Source organism: Sminthopsis crassicaudata, chromosome 1 (assembly GCF_048593235.1).
Source record: "Sminthopsis crassicaudata isolate SCR6 chromosome 1, ASM4859323v1, whole genome shotgun sequence".
NCBI classification, from domain to species: domain Eukaryota; kingdom Metazoa; phylum Chordata; class Mammalia; order Dasyuromorphia; family Dasyuridae; genus Sminthopsis; species Sminthopsis crassicaudata.
Genome location: NC_133617.1, coordinates 663727335 through 663754528, shown reverse-complemented (window position 1 = coordinate 663754528; position 27194 = coordinate 663727335). Strand labels below are relative to the sequence as shown.

The window sequence follows — 27194 nt, the reverse complement described above, 5'->3', positions numbered from 1 at the left end:
TATCCCCATTTTACAGGTGGGGAAATTAGACCTGGCATAAGTGGAGTGCTTCATGCAGCCACAGCGCTAGGAATACCTGAGGCAGCATACCAAGTTGGCCTGGCTCCCACTCTATTCACTGGGCCACTAGGGCCCATAGCTCTCTTGCCTTTCTCAGTCAGATGGCTGTTCTCACCACCTTCTCTTCTCACTTCTCCATCCTTTGCAGGGTGATTCTTGACCTCCTCACTCAGTTGAAATTACCGTCTTTGAAGCTGCCAGTGATTTCTTACTTGCCAAATCTGATGGTCTTTTCTAAGCCCTAATCCTCAGCCTGGCTGCTGTTTTTGACTCTGCTAACTATCCCGTCATCTGGAGTTTTCATGATGCTCCGCTTTCCTGGTTCAATTCTTAGCAGCCTACCCACTCCTCAGCCTTCTGTCCTGCTTCATTCTCCAGATCTTGCCCCCTAACTGGTGGTGTTCTCGAGATTCTGGCATAAGCTTTCTTCCCTTTTTCTCTCTTGGAAAGCACATCATTTCCCATAAGTTTAACTATTATTTCTCTCTAGATGACTCTCAAATTGAGTATCCAATCCATTATCTCTCCTGAGCCTACATCCTATTATACTTTTTTTCCCCAAATTTGATATCAGAGATGTTTTAAGTAGAAGTATAAAACTGAGCTCATAGTCATTCTTCCTTGAACCCCTCTTCCAAACTTTTCTATTTTTGTCAGAGGCACACCCATCCTTTGAATGGCTTCAGGTTGTAATCACAGCTGTAGTCTTACCCACTCATGGTCCCTAACTCCACACAGTTAATCAGTTACCAAATGTTGCCGTTTCTACTTACACCACTTCTCTTGTCCCTTTCTCTTCATGGCGTAGTATCAACTTAATTCAGGCCCTCATCACAGCTTACCTAGATTATCTCAGCAGTATCAGAATTGGTTTCTTGCCTCAGTCTCTCTTAAGAGCAGATATGAACACATAGCTCTTACACAACCTAGTCCTGAACCTATCTTTCTGGCTCATTGGACAAAATCCCCCTTCCTGTTCATCTCAATGCAGCTGTACTTGCTTCCAGTTGTTCTACACACCTCCCTATGTCTTTGCACTGGCCAGTCCCCATGGGCTGGAATGCATTTTCCACCTCTCTACAACTCAGAATCACTTTTATATTTTAAGATACAGCTTAAACACCATCTTCTTTGTGAAAGGGCTTTCTTGACCCTTCCCCACTATTACTGGAACCCTCCTTCCTCTCACATTTGTACTTTACTTTGTATTTATTAAATTTATGTTTATGTTGTAGGTATATATGGATATGGATATGTGTTTAATTATGAACTTGTCTCACTATAAGAGTGTAAATTCATTTCTAATAGAGAATATTTTTCTTCCAGTGCCTGGAGTACTTAATAAATACTTGTTGATCGATTGATTAAAAATTGAATATCTACTGCATATTCCTTCAAAATGCTACATCAGATTTATAAGTAGGATCAGAGAGAGAAAAAGAGCTAAAAGGGACCATAAAGAAGAAAGCAGGGTCTCTGAGAAAGAAAATGACTTCACCATATCACAGTTAGTTTCTGAGCTAGAATCTGATATGGCTTGTAGTCTCTTTATTGGGTGCTATGGGTACTGATGCAGGAAGTAGAATGAGGATGTGATTTACTAATGCCTGCTCTCCTGTGCTTGTGTTTCAGTGCTATGGGAACGGTTGTGTTGGATGGACAAATCTATGTCTGTGGTGGATATGATGGCAACTCTTCCCTCAATTCTGTGGAGACGTACTCCCCTGAAACAGACAAGTAAGAGCGCCCATCTCAGCCTGGTGCTTTTTCATACCTTTGCTATATGAATATTTGGGGGGGTTGAGCTTACATGCAGTTAAATGAGTTATGAAGGATTCAAGAAATGTGCTGCTTTGGTACTCAAAGACTCCATTTGTATATTTATAGAAATTCAGGATCAGTGTTTTGAGTGAACCAAAGATTTAAAAGTTCACAAAAGAGAGGAAGAATTGAATAGATCATTTAAGGACAATTTAAACTTAAACTCTTTGTTTTATTGAAATACTTTGGTTAATATGGATAATTTAGTTGAGTTAACTTTGTGTTGGAGATCTATGCAAAGCTCATATTACAGTGTCTTGTTAGCTCTAACCAAATGCTTCTGAAGAGCAGAGAAGCCCAGCAGACTGACTGAATATAATGTATACTTTTCTTGCTTGACTGTTTCTTAAAGGTGGACTATAGTAACCCCAATGAGCTCAAACCGAAGTGCGGCAGGTGTCACCGTATTTGAAGGCCGAATATATGTGTCTGGAGGACATGATGGTTTACAGATATTCAACAGTGTGAGTCTCTATTTCTTTTGAGTTTGGGGCTCTTTATTCCCATTCCTAAGCATGTGTTCCTTACTTCATTACGTATTAGTCTGTCACCTGCAAAAATGATGACAAGGAATTACCTAGGGAGAGAAGTTTTGGAGGGAATACAAGTCACCTTACTTAATACATAGTTAGTTCCTAACTTCTAAAGAATTAGTACAAATGCAAAAGAAAAACAAAACCAAATTCTTCATCACTATTTCTACCATTTCCACCTTAAAGCACATTTTCTATCCCTCTTTACATGTCCTCCTATTAATGGTATCTGATATTTATTAAGTCACCATTATGTACAAGACAGTTTTCTATTAGCTAAGTTTCTGAGCAGTTTTTAGTATCATTTGTTTTTTTTTTCTATTGTATTTTTTAAAACAATATAACAAACTAATGTTAAATCTCAGTGAAAACTATCTTCAATTTAAAAATATTAATGATGACAGTGTTTCCGTTATTCCTCCCATTTCCCCTTCTGTTCTTGGTTTACTCCTCTTCTATGATATGTCCTTTATAGTAGTCAGTGGACATATTGTTTTCCTGATCCTACTTTTTTTACTGTGCATTTGTTTCATCTCTTTCCATAATTTTATATTCTTCAAATTGCTCATTACTAGTGATCTTAAAATTTCCTTATATTAAAGGACCATAATTTGTTCAAGATTTTATTCTGTTTGACATGTACAATTAGTATTTGTACTTAAAAAGGTTAACCTGCCCTTGAACAGCATACTCCACAGTTCACTTGAGAAGCAGGGGAACAAGGTGAGCCCCACAATATGGCTGAAGAAGTTGAGGATCAGACAAGATCATTTTGTGTTCATATGAGTAACAGAGTTTAGCCTAGAATCCTCCAGTGGTCAATGGGAAGAGAAGGAATGGTGCCATGGAACATCATAGATTTAACTTTGAGTGGAGACTGAAATCCAGCTTTCCTTTGTCCCTACAGGTGGAATATTACAACCATCACACAGCCACCTGGCACCCAGTGGCCAGCATGCTTAATAAACGTTGCCGTCATGGAGCAGCCTCCTTGGGTAGCAAGATGTTTGTTTGTGGGGGATACGATGGTTCTGGCTTCCTCAGCATTGCTGAGGTCTACAGTTCTGTGGCAGACCAGTGGTACCTGATTGTCCCCATGAACACACGCCGGAGCAGAGTCTCCCTGGTAGCAAACTGTGGGCGCTTGTACGCCGTGGGAGGCTATGATGGACAGTCCAACCTGAGCTCAGTGGAGATGTATGACCCAGAAACAAACCGCTGGACGTTCATGGCCCCCATGGTGTGTCATGAAGGAGGGGTGGGGGTGGGCTGCATTCCCCTTCTCACCATTTAAAACAGGAAGTGGGACGTGGGGTGGGGGTCAAACCGTGGGTTTATCCTTCAAGTGACAATCCTGGGAAGAAGCAGCGCATCTCCTGGGGGTGTAGTGTGGAATCACAGGAGGTACAGTTTTTCAGGTGCTTAAGTCATCACCACACGGCCCTCTGGCCCGACAGGCCACGATCACTGAAACGCACAACATGAAGCTGTCACCATTGGGCTTTCCGTGGCTTGCCATCTCATGGTGCAGCACCCTCCTCAGTAGCTGATGCCCATGAAATGCTCCACTCAGATCTAGCTCCCACACTTCAGCTTGCCCAGGGGCTCCAAGTCCTTCCTAGTTTGGCTTCATGCCCAGCACCTATCCTTGTCTGGGTATTTTCTAGCCACAATGTGTGGGATTTTCCATGGAGCAGCTGCAGTGGCCCAACCCTGTGTAATGTGTGGGTCTGTGGTTAAGAGAAGGTGTACACTCTGTGTTCAGGGCAAATGACCCTAATAACAGTGCAGTATATTTAATGGCAGCAGCTTGTCTGTTGCAAAAAAAATCATGTTCCTTCTATGATAGAGTAGAGCACATAGGATTATATCCTTGCATAGGTGCATGAGGGGAAGCGAATAGGTTTTTCTCATGTTTTAGTTTGGAGTTTGAATGTGGTTTTTTTATCTTGATCTGGACAAAACAAAAAGGACACTTGAAAACTAGACTGAAGAATATGAATTTTTTTCTCTCCTGATTTTGGAAAGGAAATGGAATTCTTAAAAGTGAACCACTTCTTTGGGTTTGCAGAAAGGGAAAAAAATGGATAAAAGACACAAGCAGCAAACCTTTGTATAAAACAAAGAACTGCCAAACATTCAAAGAAATGCACTTATGCAGGTATGAAATATGACAAATTTTCTGGGACTTGGTATGTGCATGGAATCCAAGCTGGGCTTTGGCCTGTAGTATACCAAGAACTGGTTTGTGATCTAATCCAGTATCAAAGGCAGATATTTAAGGCTAAGAGGCTTTTTTTAAGGCTAAATTTGTCTTTGGACTGGATGTGCATCACATAGGGAGCATAGTGCAACAAATGCACAGAAGTTTTTAATCATAGGTACAGCAGGTCTGGAACCTTTTGCTCCCTGCTCAGCCATCAGTCACTTTTCTTGGTGCTCCAAGAAGTCAGCCAGGACTCCTAAGTCCTTTCATTACTTCATATTCTCTAAGGATGGACTCACAGCTCTTGTTTTTTTCTAACTTCTTCAGTTTTCCTTTTCTCACTTTTACCTTCTGGTCATTTGGAAAACAGCAGGGCTGTATCCAACCCTCACTTTTCAGGTCTTAGTTCCTGCATTTGTCCTTTTCACAATATGTACATCAATGACTCTCTGGTAGCTCCAGAGTTGGATACAACTACTAGCCAACTGAATTCCTTATCCTCAGCTTGCCATTGGGTCTGCTGTGCTTCCAACTGGTCTATAATTCCAAGGGTTTGTCTTTTTTTGTTGTTGTTGTTAATAAATGTCCTTGGCAGACCAGTAATGCAGACCATTTGGATTTATGCAAGGTGGGTGTATGGCATGCAGAACAAAAATGTTAAAAAACAAAAAACCAGACACCCTTTTTTCACCTCTAAGTTCTGTTTTTCTATGTGTTTCCATAGCTCTACCAAGGGACTCACAATGGGAGTCCAGCCTCTCCTCCACTTCTAGTTGGGACCTTTAACATAATAAAGTGAGTTTATGAACAAGAGAGCACCCTGCAGATTGCTGACACTGTTTCTTAAAGAACTTTTACTATAGCAGGGAAGTCAAACTCCCTAGTTATTTCTGGGGCTTGCTGGGGAGTCAAAGGCTTTCCCTATCCCACTGTCTTTTGTAACAGAGCCAGAACAAGTTGGGAAAATAAAATGAGACTTGTAAATGTGTGCATGATGGACTTTTCCTTTCACTTCTGATGTCAAAATTGATTTTATTTAAAAAAAAAAAAAAAGTTCTGCTAGAAGACAATGGAGGTGAAGAAGACACCTTATTCTTGGAGTAAGTAGTAAGATGGTCATTGTCTAGAGTGATGGAATTAGAGAACCAGACTGGAATAGTCATAGGGTTACAGAGTTAGAGCTGAAAACGATGTTACAGAGGACATCTTTCCAATTTTTTCATTTTGTTTTTCGACAATTTCCCTCTCCCTCCTTCCCCCCCAGAGATTAGGTGACTTGTCCAAGACCACACATTCAGTTTTCAAACCCAGAGTCTTTGGTTTTAAGGCAGCATTCTGTCTTATACACCATTATGGATTCTCCTTTCCCAATTGATGATCCATACCCTATGTTCCACATTTGGTTTTGTTTGGAGGTTTACCCCATATGAGATCCTTCTCTTACTCCCGTACTCATCTCTCACCTTTAGAAGAAATACCATTCTAAAAGAAAATTTATAGATTGATCCTGCTACATGAGCAATAAAATTTAGAGTTTTTGTTCCTTTTTAAGGCTTACTATCATTGAACACAAGTAGTGGTACTCAAGCTTGTTTGTTTTTTTTTAATTCCCATCAATGAGAAATTGCTTTTGGCTAGCAGACACTGTTGTGTTTTTATTTGTCTGTTTTGTAACAAAGATTGTTAACAGTTCTAATTTGGGGGTTTTGTTTTGTTTTGTTTTTAAGCTTTGTAATTTTTGAAGACAGTATCTTAAAATCTAACATCATTTAAGTCTTCATGGCACTCATAAATCTCTAAATAGCTAAGTCCAGATATATTGAACGCTTAAGTTCATATCTTGCCAGATTCTGTTTTTACTACTAAAACCTGAATTCCAGTCCCTAAAGTGATGTTTGCTCATCCATAACTATACTATCTAGCTCACTCATAACTATACTATCACTTATGTGGTACACTCTGGTAGTCAAGATTTAAATTTTAGAAGGCCTAGTCATTGGTTTTGTTCCAGCTTCTGAGTATAGGTGACTACGTGAGTGGCTTTTCTTAGCATTAAGGGCAGCTACGCTGCCATGGAAAGGTTTCTAGTCTGATGGCTACATTGATGTTGTGGTAGTTATGCTAGTCTGGTTTGAAGTTTAATTCAGTCAAATTGACACTTAAAGATGAGGATGTCCTTAGGAAACTTCATCCATTAAAATTTAATAGGACTGAGGAGCTTGGTTGGATTATGAGATCAGATCTCACACCTCTCCAAGTTCTGTGAATGAAAACTTAGTTGTGCCTCCCCAGTTTTCCTAGATGTGAGGAAGAAGACCACAATGATTCAAGTAAATATGGGTACCTTGGTCTGCAATTGTGCTTTCTCCTCCCCCCCCCCCCATCTCAGAAATTGGCACATCCAGTTTCCTCTGATTAGTGTAAGCAGTGGGGATGTGGACTAGCCTTTTGGCCTGATGACAAAATCTGACCAGAAAAGACTAATCCAATGTTCACTTGCTTTTCTCCTGCAATTTGGTTATCTTTTTATTCTTTAGAATATATGTCTTTTTGTGTTGAAAGCCAAAGAGAAAATAAAAGAAGCAAAACAATCTCATTACCACGGTTCCCTTTTGCTGACATTGCAAGGAGGGGGAAGGGAAGAGAAACCAAGTTGGAGTTTTTGGGAAGTGCTCTTATAGGAGTCAGAAACTGTGCAGAAAGCTGCCTCTGCAACTCTGGCATGTCCTCTAAAACTAGAATAGTAGCTCTCACAGTGTGGTCCAGAGAATCCTGGGGATCTCTGAAACCCCTTTAAGAGGATCTACAAATTCAAAATTAGTTTTTATTTTTAAGTACGGTAAATATCTATAAATATGACCCACATAAGCAAAAACTCTGGACAGATCTTCAATATATTTTTTTTAATAGTTTAAAGATACTGAGAACAAAAGTTTGAGGAGCACTGGGAATTTAAGGAGCCTGCCCCAGAGTCCCACAGGCTACATGTGTCAGAGGTGAGACTCAAAACTCCAGACTTACTGGCTCCAAGACCAGCTCTCTACCCCAGGACCATATGATCAGCCCCTTGCTGTCTGACTCCTCTCATCATTCCATATATTATTGGAGATATAGGGGTCTTTTATTTTGGAGGTAAGAATCTGAATTTCCTAAAAGTCCTATAAGGATGAGTACAGGTAAGTAAAAGTTGGACAGATTCAGTCACAGCATTCTGATTCCAGGAGGTTTCCTGGACTTAGTCTAGGACTTCTCCAAATGTAACTCATTGGTTCTTCTAGCCTCTAGCCAACTGAAATCTTTGTTAAAAAGTAAAGTAATTCAACTACAGGATAATTTGTCATCACTGATTCTAGTAGGCTTCATTGTACAATTATGTCTCTCACTTCATTTCCCCAACTTTGTATTCATCCATCCCGGCACCAGATCACAAAGCTCAGAACTCAGAAAATACATGTATGAATTCAACTGGATAATAAATCCTGGAAACATTTGTTTAATCTCCAAGCATATTTCTTTGCAGCATTTGGGATTATTTCTGGATATACTCAGGATCCTCTCTTTGCTTCTCCTCCTGCTCTCACCTCATGACTCTTAGAGTTCTGCCTTGGACAGGACCTGCTTTCTGTACACTCATTGTACAGAATTGTACCTCATAGATTACCTCATTGGCTCCCTTAATTATCATTTCCAGATCTTCATATTTAGTTTAAGAGCTGAGTTCCAGTCCCATATCATCAGTTACCTATTAAACATTTAGAATTGGATGTCCTGTAGGCATCCCAAACTCAGCATTTCTTTTACCCACATTCCACTCCTATTTCATATTCCCTTGTTTCTTTCTAGGCCACTAGAATGGTCCAAGTAACCCAGGTTCACAGCTTCTAATCAATCACCAAATCTTGATTCTACCATCACAACCTCTCATGTATCCCTACTCACTAAGCCAGCAACCTAGTTCAGCTCTTATTGGTTCTTATCTGGACCTCCAGCTTCAAATCTCCCTTCTCCAATCCATCCTCCACAGCTGCCAAAGTGATTTTCCTAACGGACATACCTGACCCCTTCACTCCCTATTACCTATAGGAGTGAGCATAAACTTCTCTTATATTTAAGGCCTGTCAAGCTAGCCCTACTTCCTGTCCTGTGTGTCTGGAATACATTTCTTCTTCACCTCTCTGTCTCAACATAACTAGTGAAAGAGAAAATTGAGAGTTGGTCATATTTGTTGTTTCATTTTAATATTTCCAATATTGAACACAGTGGTTTACACCTAGAAAGTGCTTCATGAATGTTGCGTAAACTTTGGATGGGTCATCATGGCTATATTACCGAGTTCATAGAGAGTAGAACGGTAGATAGAGACCAGGTTGTGAAGGGCATTAAATGCCAAACAGCAAAATAATACTTTATCCTGGAGGTAATAGAGAACCATTAGAGTTTACTAAGCAGAGGAGGTGGGTGGGTGACATGATCATACTTGATTTTAGGATGAACAAAGGAGGTATATTCAGATGGCACAAATCCTGCTCTCAGGAGCTGACAATCTAATGGAGGGAATATGACTTGAGCACAGTCATTCAATCATCAAGCACTTATTAAGTGCCTTCTGTGTCAAATAGGACAACTAGGTAGCATAAGGGATGGATAGAGCACGGGGCTTGGAATCAGGAAGACATGTTTCTGAGTTCAAATCCAGCCTTAGTCACCTACTAACTCTGTGACTACAGGCAAGTCAACCCTGTTTGCCTCAGTTTCCTCATCTGTAAAATGAGTTGGAGAAGGAAATGCCAAACAACTCCAGTATCTTTACCAAGGGATATAGCAATAACCAAGGCCATCTGGCCTTGGAAGTGATGTAGTTAGAAATGATATATTTATTCCTCTAAGCTAACTTGACCTAGTTTATATGACCAGGATGCTAAGGTCACAAATATTTCTGGCAGGTGACAGCCTGTTGGTCAGTGATAAGAGGTTTCTGAGACTAAAAGAACAACAATAATGAGATGCTTGAAGTTGATGCAGGAAAAGAACAAAATTAGTGTTTACTTGAATTAGTGATGTTTCAGGCCTAAAAACACAATTCTGAAAGATTCCTCCATAAGCTGGGCCCAGAGAATTATGGGTACTTCACTTGCACACAAAGTCAGAACCAGACTGCTCCTCAACTCCACTTCTAAGCCATAAAATTAACATATCAATAACATGAAGCACCTGGTTCTCATTTTCCCCCCTCTAAATTTACTTCCCTACTTCTGGTTTTTTGCTCAATTGGTTTGTAATTTAGGTCACTTTAATGTTACAATTATGATAAACTTTGCCCTTGATTTGGAGATGGATCCAAGCCTGTGAATTCTTTTAAGACACCTTGTAATGCTAGTTTTGTTACCCCCACATTTTTGGGGTCCCCCTCAAGCCCCAACTGAATGAACAAATATGTCAAGCACCATCTCAGGTGCTAACATAAAGACCATGAATGAAAACAATCTCTTCCTGCAAGGAGCTTATAAAGTAGAATGGGATGAAAATAAAAAAGCCAGAGTATGAAAATTTGAGTGGGGAAAGATTGCTTGGAACCAAGATGATGAGGGAAAGCATGGTACTTGAGCTTGACCTTGAATAAAAAAGTCTTCCACAGGTAGAGATGAAGATACAGTTCCAGACATTAGGTTTAGACTGTGATTGAGTAAAGGAATTTCTAGAACCAGGAATAATGAGTTACAAAGTATCTGTAAGATAGAATGTGGAAAAGTAAATAGTGTGAAATAATGTAGAAAATTGATTGGAGATGGTCACAGAGGACTATGAATTCTAATATGTCCAGGACTATAAGGAATTCTCTCATCCTATGGAAATACTGAAATACTTTGGTTTCATCCCAAGTCAACCCCTTCTTCCCTGAATGATGTATGAAGTAACTCCAAGTCATTTTAATAACCATATTAACCAAAGAACCACTTGTAAGGTCCAAAAAAAAAAAAAAAAAAAAAAATGAGAGGGAGAAGTTAGGAGCAGACCAAGAGGAGATCATCAGTCTATGAAATTTATTTTAAATTTAGCGAGATTTAAGAAGCTCTTGTAAGATGCAGGGAAGATGTTTCTGATCACTGGGCCAACTAGAGAAATCTGGAGTAGAAGCCTTTTGTTTGGTTCCACATTAGAACTGGATCCAGGGAAGACCAAGAGAAGAGGAGCTCTGGACTCTTCCCCCATCGCTACAATATTGGCTTCTGTCTTAAAGCTAGAGGAAAAGACTAAGTACTGTTCTGATTATCTTCCAAAGGGGTTGACTCTCTCCCTCTACTGGAGAATTGTTGGTAAAGCAATCCTAGACCAGACAGTAGAAAAAACTCCTTTGGGAAGTTCTTAATAGACACTAATATTGAGCACACCCCCATTATTAACAGTTTACTGGGAGTTGACACCAAAAAAGCAAAATAAAAAAATTCAGGTGGAAAAAAATTCTCTGGGTAACTTGAAGAAGGTATATACTCCTGGAGGGATTTGCTGATGTAAAGGGGGCTGTGTGTGCTCTTCTGAAAAGTCAGTGGGAGATGCTAATTGGGCATTGTGGCACACCCCTCAAGTCCTACGACAGGGGAGACAAGGTTGGGGGATCACTTGTGCTCTGGAGCCCTGAGCTGAAGCATACTAAGGTGTTCTTACTAAGTTCAGCACCAATATGGTAAGTGTCTTGAGAGGAGGGACCAGCAACCTGCCTAAGGAGGGACAAATCAGCACAAGGAAGAAAAGCTTTTGTGCTCATGAAGGCTCAATGGATAATGAATGGGTAACTTTGTACTTTTAGTGTGGCTGAGATAAGAAAACCATATCTTACACACACACACACACACACACACACACACACACACAAACACAGAAAAAGAGAGACAGAGACCATAGAACATATCTGATTGGACCCCTGCCTCAGGACATTGATCACAAATTACTGTTATTTTATAAGCCATATGGAAGCCCTATTCATTATTTCTGATTCACATGACATAAGCCCTATTTGTTTCTGTGACCTATGCACCAGATTTGGCTTTATAGCATACCCGGGAGAAAGTGCATGGTTGGGTAGGAGGTGCAATGGCTATATAATGGAGTGAGTTATACCAAGCAGCTTAGCAGCTGCATTGATGTGTGGGAAATAGGAAAAGGTCAAACCCTTCAGAGAGGATCTAGTAAAGAATGTAAACAAGAATTACCCAGGATGAGAATTCATGAATGTGCTGCAGCTCATGAATGAACTGAATTGAAGGGTCAGATTGATAATATTGTAGATCCATTGTATTGACTTTTAAATAAATCTGTTCATTCTTTGAGCTTTATGAAACTTGTACTGGCAAAGGGAGATGGTGACAGTACAGTGATTTGTGTCAGAGAGTGATGTTCTTACACTATGGGGATTTGGGAAATAAAAGAAACGAAAACCCTTCCTACCTGGGTAGGGTAGAATATTTGTTTTATATATTTTATATTTACCTTTAAGTTATATGCGCTTAACTCTATACAGAAAACCTCAGAAAATGTACACTTAATGCTAATCAGTGTGAAGAATAGAGAGCTGTTTCCCTCTTCTCTGTTCCAAGTGCCACCCTCTAGCACAAGCTCTCATTACAAGGTAGTGAAGTGGTCTCGAGTGCTGGACTTGGAGTCCCAAGTTCTGAATCCTGAAACCTTAACTACATGACCCACAGGGTGGCATTTTAATTTCTCAATCTTGGGCTACTTAATGGCACCTATATCATACAGTAAAGGTCAAATAAGATAGCATATATAAAGCACTTTACATATCTTCACATTTTATAAAATACTAGTTATCATTACCATCTGCCTGTAGAATTGCTATAATCAGCCTCCTAAATAATCTCTTCTTGCTTCTGCTCCCTCCATCTTCAATTCATCCATACATGTACTTCTCATGTATAGTGATAACATCTTCTCAAAAGTTGTCCAAACACTTCTGTTTTTGCATATAATTCCACTTCCTTACATAGCATTTGGGGCCTTCCACAATCAGGTACCACACCACCCATTCAGCCTTATCTCTTCTACCCATTCCGTGCTCAGGACACATGCAATTCCTTACCATTTGATCATGCTTCTCCATATTCCTTGAATTCCCTTCTCCCCTTTGTCTCTTCATTTTTATTCATTCCTTTAAAACTTAGTTCAGCTGTCACCTCAGTCTTTCATGAAAAACCCCTACTCAATTGTCAATGATTAGTAATTTGTAAATGATTAGTAAATCATGACTCTAAGATCTCATATAGCACTCTGTATTGCACCCCAAACTGGTTTCAACATGTGTTGAGAGCTTTAGCCCCCTCACCAAGCTGAGTTCCAAGAAGGGAGTTATGTCTAGGTTTTATATCTTTTCCAGTGCCCAACACAATGCTTTGTGCACCCCAAAAGTTGAGTGCCTGAGCACTCAAGCTTGGTGACAGTGGCAAGGAGATAATTAGGATTTGGAGGTGGCACATCTGAACTCAGTGAAAAACGGGCATCAAATGGGGAAGAGGTTTGGGGTGTTCTAGAGCCTGGATTTAGAAGTGAATTCAACTTAGAAATCAGAGAACAAAGGTCTAAGTCAATAGCAACATTTCCCTAAATGTGTTCCCAGAAGCAGCTGCTAACCCAAGCACAAAGCCTAAATTGCATTCTTCACTGGGTATGCTGATGGATTAGAAGAAGGAGGAAGTCAAGGAAACTATTGGAGGCTATTGATTAGTCCAGAGGGGAAATGATGAAGGCTTAATCCAGCACAGTGCAAAAAAAAGGCTAGAGGAAAGAAGAGAAAAAAAATCTATTCCACGTGCTGAATAAATCCTTGTTTACTAAGCTGAAAAGGGATAAGCAGAAAGTATGATTATCAGAGAGACTATGGTACAGACAACTAGCACTGGACTCTAAAAACAATTGGGCATTTCCAGCTTCCATCCATGAGCTTCCTTTTAACTCACTGGGGCAGGACAAAAAGTAGCATCTTCAGAGGCTACCAGATCCTAGGTTCTCTGGCCCATCCTCCGGTGGAATCAAATAATGAGTGAGCAGAAAAAAATTACATAATAGAGCCTCATAGGCAATTTTCTATTTCCTTTTCACCCCAAATCTACCCCCAGAGATCAAAAATCATTTCAGTTCTCTCCCTTTTGATTTTTCAAATGAAGAAGCTGAGACCCCCAGAAAGATTCAAAATCATATAGGAATTTAAGAACAAAATCATATTTCAAATCAAAGGCAACTTTCTTTCACTTAACTCATAAAACATTTGGGGCAAGAAAATCCTAGCAGATGAAAAAAAATCCTTTAAGTAACAGTACTTCTTAGCCTAAAATAGTGGGTGATGCTGTGTTGCTACTGCCAGGGAGATCAAGATGCAGAGGTGGTTGATCACTGGCCTGGGAGGATGTCTCCTAGTGTGTCTCCTCCATTTCCTGAAACTCCAGTTTTGATTAACAAGCTAGTTGCACCCATCTGATGGGATTAGGGTGGCGAGGGGGGGGAGGGTAGAAATAGAAGCCCTGTACCTGGCAGTCAGCTGCCCCTCAACACACAGTAGAAGAGGGATGTGGTGAAAGGAATACAAGATCCAGAGTCAAGGAATCTGGCTTTGAGTAGCCCTCAGACATTTTCTAGCCATGTAACCATGAATAAGGGACCTCATCTCCTGAGCTTTTCCCATTTTTCAAGTGCAGGTTCTACCAATTGTGCAGTCTTTCTCAGAGGGTTATTGTTAGCAAAGAACAGCTTAAAATGGTACAGAATTTGGAGCTATTATTGTTATTAAGACATCTGTTGCCAGGACCTGTTGATTTAATTTCCATAACATTTCTCAAAATCTTTTTTTCTATTCATAGCAGAGTTACTGTAGGCAAAGTTCTCATCACTTCCTGCCAAGCCCAAGATTTATGTCCTGTAGACCCCACATAAGTTCTACTCCTGACTCTCCAGGCTTCTATCAATGAATAATAAACACCCCCAATAGCTAATAATAAGATAAATCCAATTAAAACAACTCTAAAAGTTCCCCCTCATGCTCATCAGATTGGCAAAGATAACAAAAATGGGAACTGACAGTTGTTCAAGCTAATGTAGAAGAACAGAGAAAATAGGGCACTGTAGGTGGATATATGAATTGATCTGCCATTTTGGAGAGCAATTCAGAACTTTAAATAAAAATTGTTAAAGTATGCATATCATTTGACCCAACAATACCATTACTATCCATATACCCTTAGGAGACTTTTTTTTTTTTTTTCAAAAGAGGAAAAAAGTCTTTAGGTGGCAGGAGAAGGAAAGGAAACCATCAAGGATGATTCTGAGATTAGAAGCAAAGCATCCACTTTATTTCCATTTTTCTAGATGCCACCCAAACAGCTGCCATGGCTATTTTTGTGGAGAGAGAGTTTTCTTTGTCTTTGATTTTTTTCAGGTCTCTAGATCAAAGGATATGAACGATTCCCAAGTTGTTCTCCATGATGGTTTGACTAATTTCTTCATTGAGAAGAATTTGTAATGAGAATATCAAGATTAATATTACTCATTTCTTTCTGCATTTTGTCCATTTTTTAGTTTGTGGATAAGGATTCCCTCATTTAGAATTAAGTTAAATTGTTAATATTTGTAAGACATAATAAAACCCTGTGCTTTTTGACAAGTCTATCATTTTCTGCAACCATCACTGAAGAAAGAAAGCATAAGCACATAAGTAAGGGTCATTCTGTAATTTTTCTTTGTTTCATTAGTTTCCATGACCACAAGTTCATTATTGAACATCTAGCCTTCTGGAATTAACCCTCACTATACTGAATTAGACTGGTCCTCAGCAAACCCCCACTATATGTTGCCATAATCATATATGAAGCCGTTCTATCATGGTAGAATCTGTCAAAGTGTTCATTGCACTAATAGAGTCTCCACTGCAGTTATGTATGTTATAGTGAGCTCTCCTTGTGTATTCTCTTCTCCCTACTCTACCCCCAATAATTTGTGTACTCCAAAACAGCAGGGACTAAGTCTTAGCTAAAATCTAGTTCTACTCTGCACACCATAGCCTCTCAAATGCTTATTGTAGTGTATTTATTGCATGGTATTTTACAGATAATTCGAATTGCTGGAGTCCAGATTCTGAAGTCATCTTTTAATGACAATCATTTGGACGTTTCTGCCTTCACCTGGCCTTATCTCCAGCCCAGAAAGGGAGCTAGTTTCTAAAGTTTTCCTGTTCTGTCTTAATAAGTTCATGACTAAATTTCCTTTCTGTTGTAACTCCATGTAGCAATCCTCACCTCTCTTATTCTTACCTGGCAGAGGGTTGATCAGTAGTAAAGAAATGATCTGAAACCACGGACTGGTCAACTTGCCTAAGTGTCCAGTCTTCATGATTTACAATATTAATTGTTAATATTAAATTTGATTATTGTATTAATTATATTGTTGATATTTATTACTAATATTAATATTTATTATTAACCACAATTCTCCCAGTAACCCAGGTTCAAAACTTGAGTTATCGTTTTAAAAATCTCTTATTGATGCTCTTTTCTCCTATTATTTCACTTCCCAATGACTCTTCTGTCTTCTATAAAGCCTTCCCTTGAAGAAAAAAGTACAGTGAAACCAAACAAATTGACATTAATTTATTTGAAATTAAAACCAACAAATCAGCAAAATGTCTGACAACATAAGCCATACTCTTTTTTTTTTTTTTTTTTAAAGGCAAATAGGATTAAGTGACTTGCCCAGACTCACACAATTAGTGTTAAGTATCTGAGGTCAGATTTGAACTCAGGTCCTCTTGCCTCCAGAGATGGAGATCTATCCATCATGCCATCTAGCTGTCCCTATATGCCATACATTGCAACTTAGTCCTTCTATTCTCTTTCTAAGAGGCAGGATGCATGCTTTACTCTCAGTTCTCCGTTGGTCACTGAGCTGACTAGTTCTGGTGCCTTTAATATTGTTTTCCTTTACATTATTGTGGTCACTGGTTCTGTTTACTTTGTTTTGCATCAGTTCATACAAAACTTGCCTAGTTTTTCCCAAATTCTCTGTTCTTATGGATCAGTAAGATTCCATGCATCCATACACTACAGTTTATCAATCATTCCCTGATCAATGGACATTTGCTTTGCTTCTAATCCCAGTCTTCTGTCATAGTCTCTTTCCCCTAACCTGCCTCATGCTATCAATTGCCAAGTGTTTTAGATTCTGTCTCTACAAAATCCTTCACTTCCATCTTCTACTTAGAAAACTCGTGTTTGAGTTCAGCTCTCATTATTCCTCACCTGAGACTATCTTTAAGGCCTCTTAATTAGCAGTCCTGTTTTCCATTTTTTCCCCCTTTTCAAGCCATTTTTCAAATGCTACCTAAGTAATTTTCCTGATATGCAAGTCTGACTCCATTACCTTCACATATACTATGGAAAGAATATTGGCTTAGAATCAGAGGACCAGAATTCCTATTCAACACTTAAACTCCCTGGGCTTCAATTTCCTCATCTGTACAAAGAAAAGGTTAGATAGATGGTTTCTGAAGTCCTTTTTAGCTCTAGTTTTTAAAATTCTATGGTCAAAAATCCTCTCTGGACACCTTAACCTATCTCCCCAAGGTTTATCCAAGCTACAGTTTTATGTATGATTTGTTGCTGACCCTAAGCTTTCCTTTTTACTGCTTTTGTAGTTTTAATTCCTCCTTTCTTTTTCCTTCTCCTTTCCTTTCCATAGGAAATCATGTGTTTCCAAGTGTATAACCACTATCTCCCAACTCCCATAATTAAAGCACAGATCACAGGCTTCAGGGCCTGTGTCACTTATTATGTTTATCCTTAATCCCAATCTGGTAGAATGGACAGTATTTGAAGGCAGCGAAGTAGGTTAAAATTCCACCTTACTGTTTATTTGACCCTGGGCAAAGGCACTTAACTTTTCTTTAAGTCAAATGGCCAAAGCTATTATCCATTATTCATTCTCAGTTTTCACATCTGTAAAATGTGAGTATTGGATTATGATTATTTTTAAGGTCTCTTGTAGCTCCAAGTCTGTGGCCCTATAAATTAGGCTTTTGACCAATGAAAAGTCCAAGAGATATGCTGGATAATTAATAATCAATATATGGATTATGGCTAACAAATAATAGATTGAGGTCAATGGCTTTCTCTCATAACCCAAAGATAAACTTTAGGGGCTACTGAATGTTTATATAGCCCTAGAAGAGTACCCCAACATGAGGAAATAAACTCTGGTTGGTTAAAAATTAATGAGATAGTGAATATGTGAAGTGGGCTTATTCTAATGATGGACTGGGCACAAGACTCTGATTATGTCACTCTTGGGAAAAAAAAGACTCATCTCCAGCCAGACTACTCTGCTAATCAATGAATCTACCTCCACCTAGTCAATAAATAATGAGCAATTTCTCCTAGATAAGATAAGGTAAGCTAGGTGAAGTAAATTCTTTGGTCAGGGTCAGAAATGTCCTTGAGAGACTAGACTTAAATGAGAAAATATAAAGGGAAAATATTAATATTTTAAATGTTAATGATATTTAATATTCTGATATTAATGGGTGACTAATAATAATTTTCTCACAGACAAGTTTTCCATTTGTATCAAGGGAGGGGATTTCTATAATGGGATCCCTATGTATGAATGAAATCATAGATCTGGACTATTCTTTAGTCCCTGGCCACATACACACACATTATCTATCTATCTATCTACCTATAGATAGATATTTGTGTATGTATATATGTATATCAAGAAATTTGCATGACATTTGAAGGTTTCCAAACCAATTAAGATTTTTCACAATTAACCCTAGAAAGTGGCAACTATTATCACTTCCTTTTTACAAATGGAAAAATTGTGGGAAACTGAGGCTGCATTTTGTTTTATTTTTTGATGACTCATCTGGGTGCATATAATCAGTAAGACCTCGAGAAAGGATTCTAACTCAAAGCCATCTGTGTGCAGATATATAAATACCTACAATGGCATTTCTGTTTATATTGGTGTATATCAGAAGATTCATTTTTCTTTTTTTTTCTTTTAAAAATTGTTTAATATTTTATTTTTCCTTAGTTACATGTAAAGTAATTATATATTTCTACATTAGTCATATTGTGAAAGAAGAAACAGAACAAAAGGGAAAAGCCACAAAAAAACAAAAAACAAACTCCTTTCTCTGTATGTGGACAGCATTTTCCATCATGAGTCTTTTGGAATTATCTTGGCTCATTTTATTGCTGAGAAGATTTTAGTCAATCATACTTGATCATCTCACAGAGTTACTGTTTGTTCTCCTGCCTCTGCTCACCTGACTCAGTATCAGTTCATGCAAGTATTTCCAGGTTTTTCTGAAATCCACCTGCTCAGCATTTCTTATAGCACAATAGTACTCCATTACAATCCTTTGTCCCAACTTGTTTAGAACTTCCTCAATTGGTAGATGTCCACATCCCCAGTTGTCCTGACCTTTGTATTGCCTCTAAACTCTGAAGACTCTGGAGAAAAGTGAGGTTGATGATTACACAGCCCTCTGTCACTTAAATCCAATTCACTTGCAAGTCAAGGGCATCCTGATGTCATTGGTCCTCTTTGAGAATGAAGGACAAAATGTCTACTCAATTTCCATTTCTTTGCTACCACAAAAAGAATTGGTATAAATATTATTGTACCTATAGGTCCTTTTCCTTTTTGATTTCTTTGGAATACAGATCTAGTGGTAGTATTGCTGGGTCAAAGGATGTACACAGTTTGATAGTCCTTTGGGCCCTAGTTTTAAATTGCTCTCCAGAAAGGCTGGATCAGTTCACATTTCTACCAACAGTACATTAGTATCCCTATTTTCTACCTCCCCTCATTATTTCTTTCTTTTTTTTTTTCCTATTAGCCCATTTTATTGGTATGAGGTAATATCTCAGAGCTGTTTTAATTTACATTTCTTTAATCAGTAATGATTAGAGTGAAGAGGATAAAAGGAGATAGCCCAAGATACAAATAATTAACAGGAAATTCCTGTCTTAGGAGAGGTTAAAGGAGATAACTTGAGACACAAATGATTAATAGAATTTTATATCCTTAAGAGAAATTCCTGTCTTATTTACAAATATCTCTGGAACCTCTTGGATTACATCTCTGAACAAACTTTGTTTTATGACCCTGATTATGTATAAAATATTAATTTTATCTTAATTAATTAATATTAACTTTCTTCCTTCATTCCTTTTTCTCTGTTTTTTATTCCTCTGTGCCTCCCTCTTTTCTGCCCTTCTGTTTTTCTCTTTCTTTGTGTCCCTCAAAGCTGGTGAGAGAATGTTGAAGTTCCATTTTGACTGAGCAGGATATAGTAGCCATTGTCTTCAATGGGAGAAATAACTCCTTTTTGAATTCACATGGTGTGTTTGTGTGTGTGTGTGTAGGGGATAAATGCTATCTATCTATCCATCTATATCTATATATCTCAATGCAAAAATTACAGTGACAAAAACCTAAGTTTTATTATTATGCTTAAGGATAGGTTCAAGCTTCAAAGGAAACCTGAACAATTATAAGAATTCTGACAAAGTTTCTTACAGGAAAAACTGCTTCAAAGTGACAGAGAAATAATTCATTTCCTTTTGGATTATAAAAGTGATCCTGGGCAAGTTGCTTAAAACCCTGTTTGCCTCAGCTCCTCCTCTGTAAATTGAGCTAGAGAAGGAAATGGCAAACTATTCCAGTTTTTTGCCAAGTAGCCCTCCCTCAAAAACAGCAATAACAGCAAAATAGCAGCTTCACAGCTCCATGCTAGTTTCTCCTTAGTGTTTTCACATCTGGAGATCCCTGACTAATTCAATTTGGAATAAACTTAAAAACAGACTCATTCAATGGCCTCCAAACATTCATGGACTCAGAAAGTTTCCTTCCTTTAGCTGACTTCCTTCTCCACTGGGCTGATCCTGCTGTTTAGGATAATGAATGGAAGAAGCAGGACTACTGTCTGCCCAATCCCAACCCAATGTTCCTTGAGCTCATTTCTCTGAATTTCTGTTTTTTTCCATCTCCTTTTAATTTTAATATGTATATTAGGGGCATGTTAATCATTGTCCATAATGACTGACTCCCATCTGAACTTGTCAATAATGATTAAGGTGAGAGAACCACAACTCATTGGGACCATTGCCAAGAAATCAGAACCCCACAAGACCTGTGCCTGAATGTAGAGGGTCATCAGAGCATGTGAGAAGGCTTAGGGAAGAAGAATGTTGCAGGGAAGGAGTGGTTGTGGTGGTGTCCAGTCCAAGAAATGAGAAGAAACTTCTGACAAAGCCTAATTTCTAGTGGCCAAGAATATGCTGAGGGAGCTGAGAAATAGGGATGATCTTCTGCTGTGATTAGGAGGACGGATTGCCAAGTAGTCAGAGCAAGATCAAGTTAAGCATTTATTAAGTACCTGCCAGAGGCCGGACATAAGGAAGAGGGACCAAAATGCTGGTATCCCTGAAGCCAGAAATCCTGACAGCACCCTGTGATGACCCTGCAGCCTACAATGTAAATGATTACTCCCAAGAATAATCCATTTAGACTGGTTGCTGAGACTGAGCTGAGAGGAGATGAGGAAACTTTTTTTATCACCTCAAGGATATGGGCACTTGGGATGGACAGACAGACCTATCTGAGGAGACAGGGGAAGGTAGGGTGGATGGTAGAAATATATAAGATTTAGGTAAACTTAAAAAATTGTCTACAATTGTCTCTCTCTCTCTTTTTTATAAATTTGGCTTTTTTAATTAAAGCTTTTTATTTTCAAAACATATACATAATTTTCAACATTCACTTTTACGAAACCTTGTGTTTCAAATTTTTCCCTCCTTTCTCTCCAGCCCCTCCCCTAGACAGTAAGTAATCCTACATAACTCCTCTCAAAGGCCAAAATGGTGGCTAGAGATGGAGACTCCAGGGCCAAAGTTCAGACTACTTGTCTGGTCTGGCCCCATCCTCAAGAAATACTTTTATCAAAGAGGGCAAACACTCAGACTCCTTCTCCACCTAAGCGGAGGCAGCGAGGCCCATCCCTTGTCTGTGATGTTAGCACATCTCTGAATAGGAAAGCATTTCACAAGCTTTGCTTCCTTCATACCCTCCCTGTCCCTGCCATATAACAGACTGAAATCCAATAAAAGGGCCCAGAAGAAAGACAAGAACCCCGTTGCCCAACAGAATAGAGAAGGGGGGACATAAAAGGGACAGACTGAGGCTCACTGAGGCAGAGGAAGGAGCATGGAGCACCTAGGGAAGCTCCTGCTGTTGGCCAGTGTGGCCATTCTCATTCCTACATGGGTTTCGCCTCAGCCTTTCCTAAGCTATGAGAAGGCCCTCTCTCCAGTCATTAACTTCTACAACTATGTATATGGGAGAGAGAATGCATTCTGGCTACTGCAAGTGCACGCTCCTCCTTCTGGTCAGGTGAGTGCTCCCTCTGGCCTCTTCTCCTAGGGCAATACCTAGCTTGACCTCCTTCTTCTTCATCTTTCTCTTTTCATCAATTCTAATGCTTAATTGGCTTTTAAAAAAATTACAGTTATTCCAGTTCCCATTTTACAGATGAGGAAAGTGAACCTCAGAGAGATGACGGGATTTGTTAGTTCCCATAGATAATAAGAATCCGAGCCTGAAACCCAACTCTTTCTGACTCTCCCATAGTCTATCCACTATTATGTTGTCCATGTGGCCTCTTGGCCAGACTGGAGTTGAGGAGAGAAGTCATGATAAAGGTATTCATTTGAGATTGATACCCTTGGAAGTGACCATCGAAATCAAGGGAATAAATAAGAAATGATAGAGAAGAATCTTGAAGGAGGCAGGAGGAGGAACAGGAGCCACTGAAGGAGACTAAGAAGGAAGGATGAAAGAGGCAGGAAGAAATCCTTGCAACATTCTCATGAGACATTTACTGTCGGGCCTCTCTTCCTGACAGATGAAGAAACTGAGATTCAGACAATGAAGTAATCTACTGCAAATCACACAGCCAGTTACTAGCCGAGCAGGCTCTTGCCTTCTTCACAAGACTGTACATCTCCTTTTTCCCATTGACTCAATGCCTTGAAGATGGAGGCAATCCCTTCTCAAACTCAGGAGAAGACCATGACCCTGATCCTACACGTTCTTCCCTTAATCAGCCCTGTCCCATCTAGACTGAACTTCTCTTTTCAGATTCCCCAAGAGCAAGTCCAGAAGTTTCTGAGTTTTACCTTGAAGGAAACTGTGTGCCCAGTGACTGTGGAGCTCCCCCTAAAAGAGTGTGACTTTAAAACAGATGGGGTAAGCAGTTTGTGGCGAGGAGTGGTCTGAGGGCCTATTGGAGAAGGGGCGAGGGGGAGAGTTCTTATTGCATCAATGCAGGGCTGTTGGACCTAGAGTCTGTTTACTTCTGAAATCCTTGGAGGGAGATAGCATAGCATAACTACTCCCATTTATCCCATGGGGGAAAAAGGGGACCCAAGGAGGTGATTTCTTTGGAAGGGCACAGCCTACTGGTTGTGAATAGAAAGAATCCAGATCTCCTGGATCCAAGAACTTATATTAGCAAAGGGGTGTAGTAGAGAAAGCACACTGGGCCTGGAGTCAGGAAGACCTGATTTCAGATGGGTCCTTAGACACATATTAGCTGTGTGACTTTGGGCAAGTCTGTGTCTGATTTTCCTCAATTATAGAAGAGGATCTACCTCCCAGGGTTGCCCTGAGAATCAAATGAGGTATTATTTGTAAAGCACATAGTTAGTGCTTAAATGCTCACTTCCCTCCTTTCTCTCTTACACTGGAAGGAACTCAGTGTAGCATTGGGAATAACTGCATGTATGGCTTTCACAGATCTAAACCCTCTGGGTTCCTAAAAAGATGAGCATTTTGGATTTTTTTCCCCAATTTTTTCCTTCATTTCTTCCTTTTTCTTCTCTTTTCCCATCCTCCTCCTTTTCCTCCTCTTCCTCCTCCTCTTTTTTCTCTTCTCCTTCTTCTCTTCCCTCTCCCTTTCTCCCTCCCTCTCTCTTTCTCTCTCTCTCCTCCTTTTCTCCTCTCTTTTCTTCCCTCTCTGTCTCTTTTTCTGCTTCTCTCTCTCATTGTGGATGTTCCCTATACAGCTGGTGAAAGAATGTCAAGCCTCAGCATCCACTGAACAGGACATTTCTGCCCTCGTCCTCACCTGTGGCCCAGAAGCCTCAGCAGTGAGTTTTCCCTTTTTCTCTCTCTGTCCCACACCCTTGTATTTGATCCTTCAGGGTTGATCCTATTAGCTCCATGGGTGAGGGTTGGGGATAGAAGAACTGGTTCAGGGAGATCGCATCCTGCCTTTCCCATTGCCCTGGTCACCAGAGGGAGGCCTGGCCACAGCAGGGCAATCACGGGCAACACCCGGGCTGCTGTGAGCACCTGTGGCCACACTCCAGGGTTTGCATCTCATCCAAGTGGGCTTAGCCTAGAGCATAGTTTTTAACAGATTAGAAAATGCACCCTCCAACCACATCCCAGCTGTCCCTGTGCATTCTGGGAGTCTTAGACCTGAAGGGTGGAGGAAAAAACCAGGGACTGGGCAGGATCTAAGCTAGCTCTTAGGAGTGAGCCCAGACTCTATGTCCAGCTCCTATTACAAGGACCAGAGGATAGGAGCCCCTCACTCTCCAGTAGTGCAGTCTGAGTCAGGCCATCTCCTCTCTCTGCAGCCCCGTCGCTTCAGAAGATCCCGTCACAAAAGAAGGAGAAGGCCATGGAATGCTTTTAATGTGCTTCAAACCATAGTATTCTTTCCCCGAGGCAAGTAAAGAAGAAATATCTCATGGGTCTAGCTTATCCTGACTTCTTGTATCCCCCAGTCCGGCCAATATAAGTCTTTTCCCTGGCATTTTTACCTTATTTTCTAATTCACTCTTCCAGAAAAAAAATATATATGAGTAATGGGGATTGGCACAAAAGGTATGTCCCCATGCCAAAGGATGTTAGGATTCTTACAAGGTGCTACATCACACAAAACATCACAAAAGGCGATGGAGAACCTGTTTCCTGGAGGTGTGTGATGACTTGTGACATAAATGCCTTAGAGTATCTGTTGAGATGTATGGACATGTTGTTACCACTTGTGGGCTACCGAGTCATGTGGTTCAGAGGAGCTTTTTTGATTGACTTTGGCTTTGGAGCTGGGAATATCTTTCATAGGCTTGACCATATTCCATTTTTCTTCAATCTCTCTCTTCCTTAGTTGAGTTGAGATATATTCCTCTCAGTAGGAAAGCTCATTCAATATGTGTATTGTCTGGTATATTCAAATCTGTATCACTGCTCTGATTTCTGTTTGCTGTTTGTTTGGATAAAAGAGCTTTTGAAATTTGGTGTTTGTGATGGTCTTTGTGTACCTAGAATTTGGTGGGAATGGAGTGAAGCCTTTAGAAATAAATTTGGGAGACTTCTTCCTCTTTAATGAGTGCCTTGAATATAAGGAAAAACAATATTACTACAGACTAGCTTTATTTGGAGGGGCAAAGGGACAGATAAGATGTGGTTCTAGGATAGTATCCTTCTCTAAAGAGAGCAAAGCATCCAGCCTCATAGCTCCTTCTTCGTCTCTCCTCCAAGCAGAAATCAAAACTACTTGAAGGGGGCAAGATCTCAAAGGTAACAGCATTGAAACAAGCCTTGTGGACATATACAAAATCTACAACAATCCTACACATATAGACACATAAACATTATATATATGCATTCATATTTATCTGCATACAGTTTGAATATGCATTACTATACATTTATAAGTATACATGTAAAATATGATAGTTCTTAAAAAAAAACTTTTCTAAATGCAGTCACTTTATTTCTGACCCCAAATGGACTGGCATTTTTGCAGGGGTGGCTGGGAAGGAATGATGAAGACAGACAAGATACATGTGAATACCGGCAATTCTAAATTATCTCTTCAGAGTTGTCACAGGGCTAGAGCTATATCATCACAATGATACAAAAGTGTAGAGAGGCAACGTGAAAACAATAGTGATCTTAGAATCATAGGAGCATAGATTAAGGACCAGAAGAGATTGGGCCATCTAGTCCAAAGTTTCCTAAACTGTGGGTCACAACCCCATATGGGGTCACATACTTGAATGTGGAGGTACAAAAAAATTGACAACAGTAAAGGTGTCAAATATTCCACCAAGATTAAATTCTTTATGAAAAAATAATCAAACACATCCATCTCAGCATGCAAATTTGCTTTTGTCTTTCATAAATGCTAAAATTATATGTATACTAAAGGATTGTTTTAGAATAAATTTCTTTATGATGTATTATCAGTAAATGTTTGATTTGATTTTATATTTTATTTATTTATCATTTATATTTATATTATATGCAATATTTCTATTTTATATACCCGGGATTGTGTAAACATTTTTTAAGGAGAAAAGGGATCACAAGTGGAAAAAGTTTAAGAAGCCTTGTTCTAGTGCAATCCCATTCATTCTACAGATAAGAAGGGGTGTTTTCTAGGGTTCACATAGAGAATGATGTGATTGTAGCTGCAGAGCCAAAATGAGATCTCAAGCCCTCTGATTATTCCAAAAGCTCTTTTCTGCACCAACTGGGCTCTAACTGTAGCTCTAATAGAGATGGGTATACATCTATTGTATCAAGATGAAATCTAAGAAAAAAGAGGTGATCTTTTGGATTTGAGAGAGTCAAGGATGGGCAACAAATGGTCATATTAGCAAGAGGCCAGTATAGGACATGAGGAACAATACAAGAGGCAGTTAAGTGTGATTCTGGATAAGTCACCTTTCTGAGCCTTTGTTACCTTCTCTGTAAAAATTCAGGTAATAATACTTGCACTACCTACTTCTCAAGGGTATTGTGAGGAAAACATTTTATGAAACTTGTAATATTAGAGCAGTGATTCTCAAAATGTTTGGCTTCAGGAACCTTATACAGTCTTAAAAATTATTGAGGACTTTTCCCCCACAATCCTTTTTCCTCCTTCCCTCCCTGCCCCCAACTTTCTTTGGTTTATGTGAGATGTTTATTGGTATTTACTAGCAGCTAGGTGGTGCTACAGTGCACAGAGTATCAGGCTTAGAACAAGTATTGAATCTAAATATGGCTTGATACCTATTGTGATTTTGGGCAAGTCATTTCCCCTGAGTTTCCTCAACCTTGAAATGGCAATAATAATAGTACCTACATCCTAGAATTGTTGTAAGCATCAAAAGAGGTAATATTTATAATGCCACACACAGTGGGTGCTAGAAAAACACTTATTATTATTATTATATTGGAAATTACAACATCTTAGAATTCTTTTGCACAATCTTGTAGAATCACTGAAAAAGTGTCTTAATTTGAGAACTAATATACTATGAAAATAGGAACAATTATTACCAATGGGAAGAATTGAGGGATTTTGGAAGGTACCTGAGTCTGAACACTTGGGGTATTGACTTTTGCAGAATGATTGGATAAGATTCAGCTTTCTTTGTATACCAAGATAAGGTTGAAATGGGTTCATGATTTAGACATAAAGAGTGATATTACAAGCAAATTAGAAGAAC

At 39.3% G+C, this 27194-nt stretch overlaps 2 protein-coding genes across 5 annotated transcripts in view; both read left to right on the top strand.

The window, feature by feature from the left end:
- KLHL18 (kelch like family member 18) overlaps positions 1–5604 on the top strand; it is a 77926-nt gene extending 72322 nt beyond the window's left edge. For all 4 annotated transcript variants that reach the window (XM_074311402.1, XM_074311311.1, XM_074311489.1 and 1 more), the window contains 3 exons: positions 1693–1797; positions 2234–2345; positions 3322–5604. In XM_074311402.1, coding sequence (XP_074167503.1) covers positions 1693–1797; positions 2234–2345; positions 3322–3708 — 604 coding nt within the window. In that variant the 3' untranslated portion in view covers positions 3709–5604. The remainder of the gene's footprint in view (positions 1–1692; positions 1798–2233; positions 2346–3321) is intronic.
- Positions 5605–21823: 16219 nt separating this feature from the next.
- Positions 21824–25948, top strand: LOC141551445 (cathelicidin-6-like). Its single transcript, XM_074283104.1, has 4 exons — positions 21824–22074; positions 22822–22929; positions 23748–23831; positions 24327–25948. Exons 1-4 carry the CDS (start codon positions 21889–21891, stop codon positions 24423–24425), a joined length of 477 nt encoding a protein of 158 aa, XP_074139205.1. The 5' UTR covers positions 21824–21888; the 3' UTR covers positions 24426–25948.
- The last annotated feature ends 1246 nt before the right edge of the window (positions 25949–27194 follow it).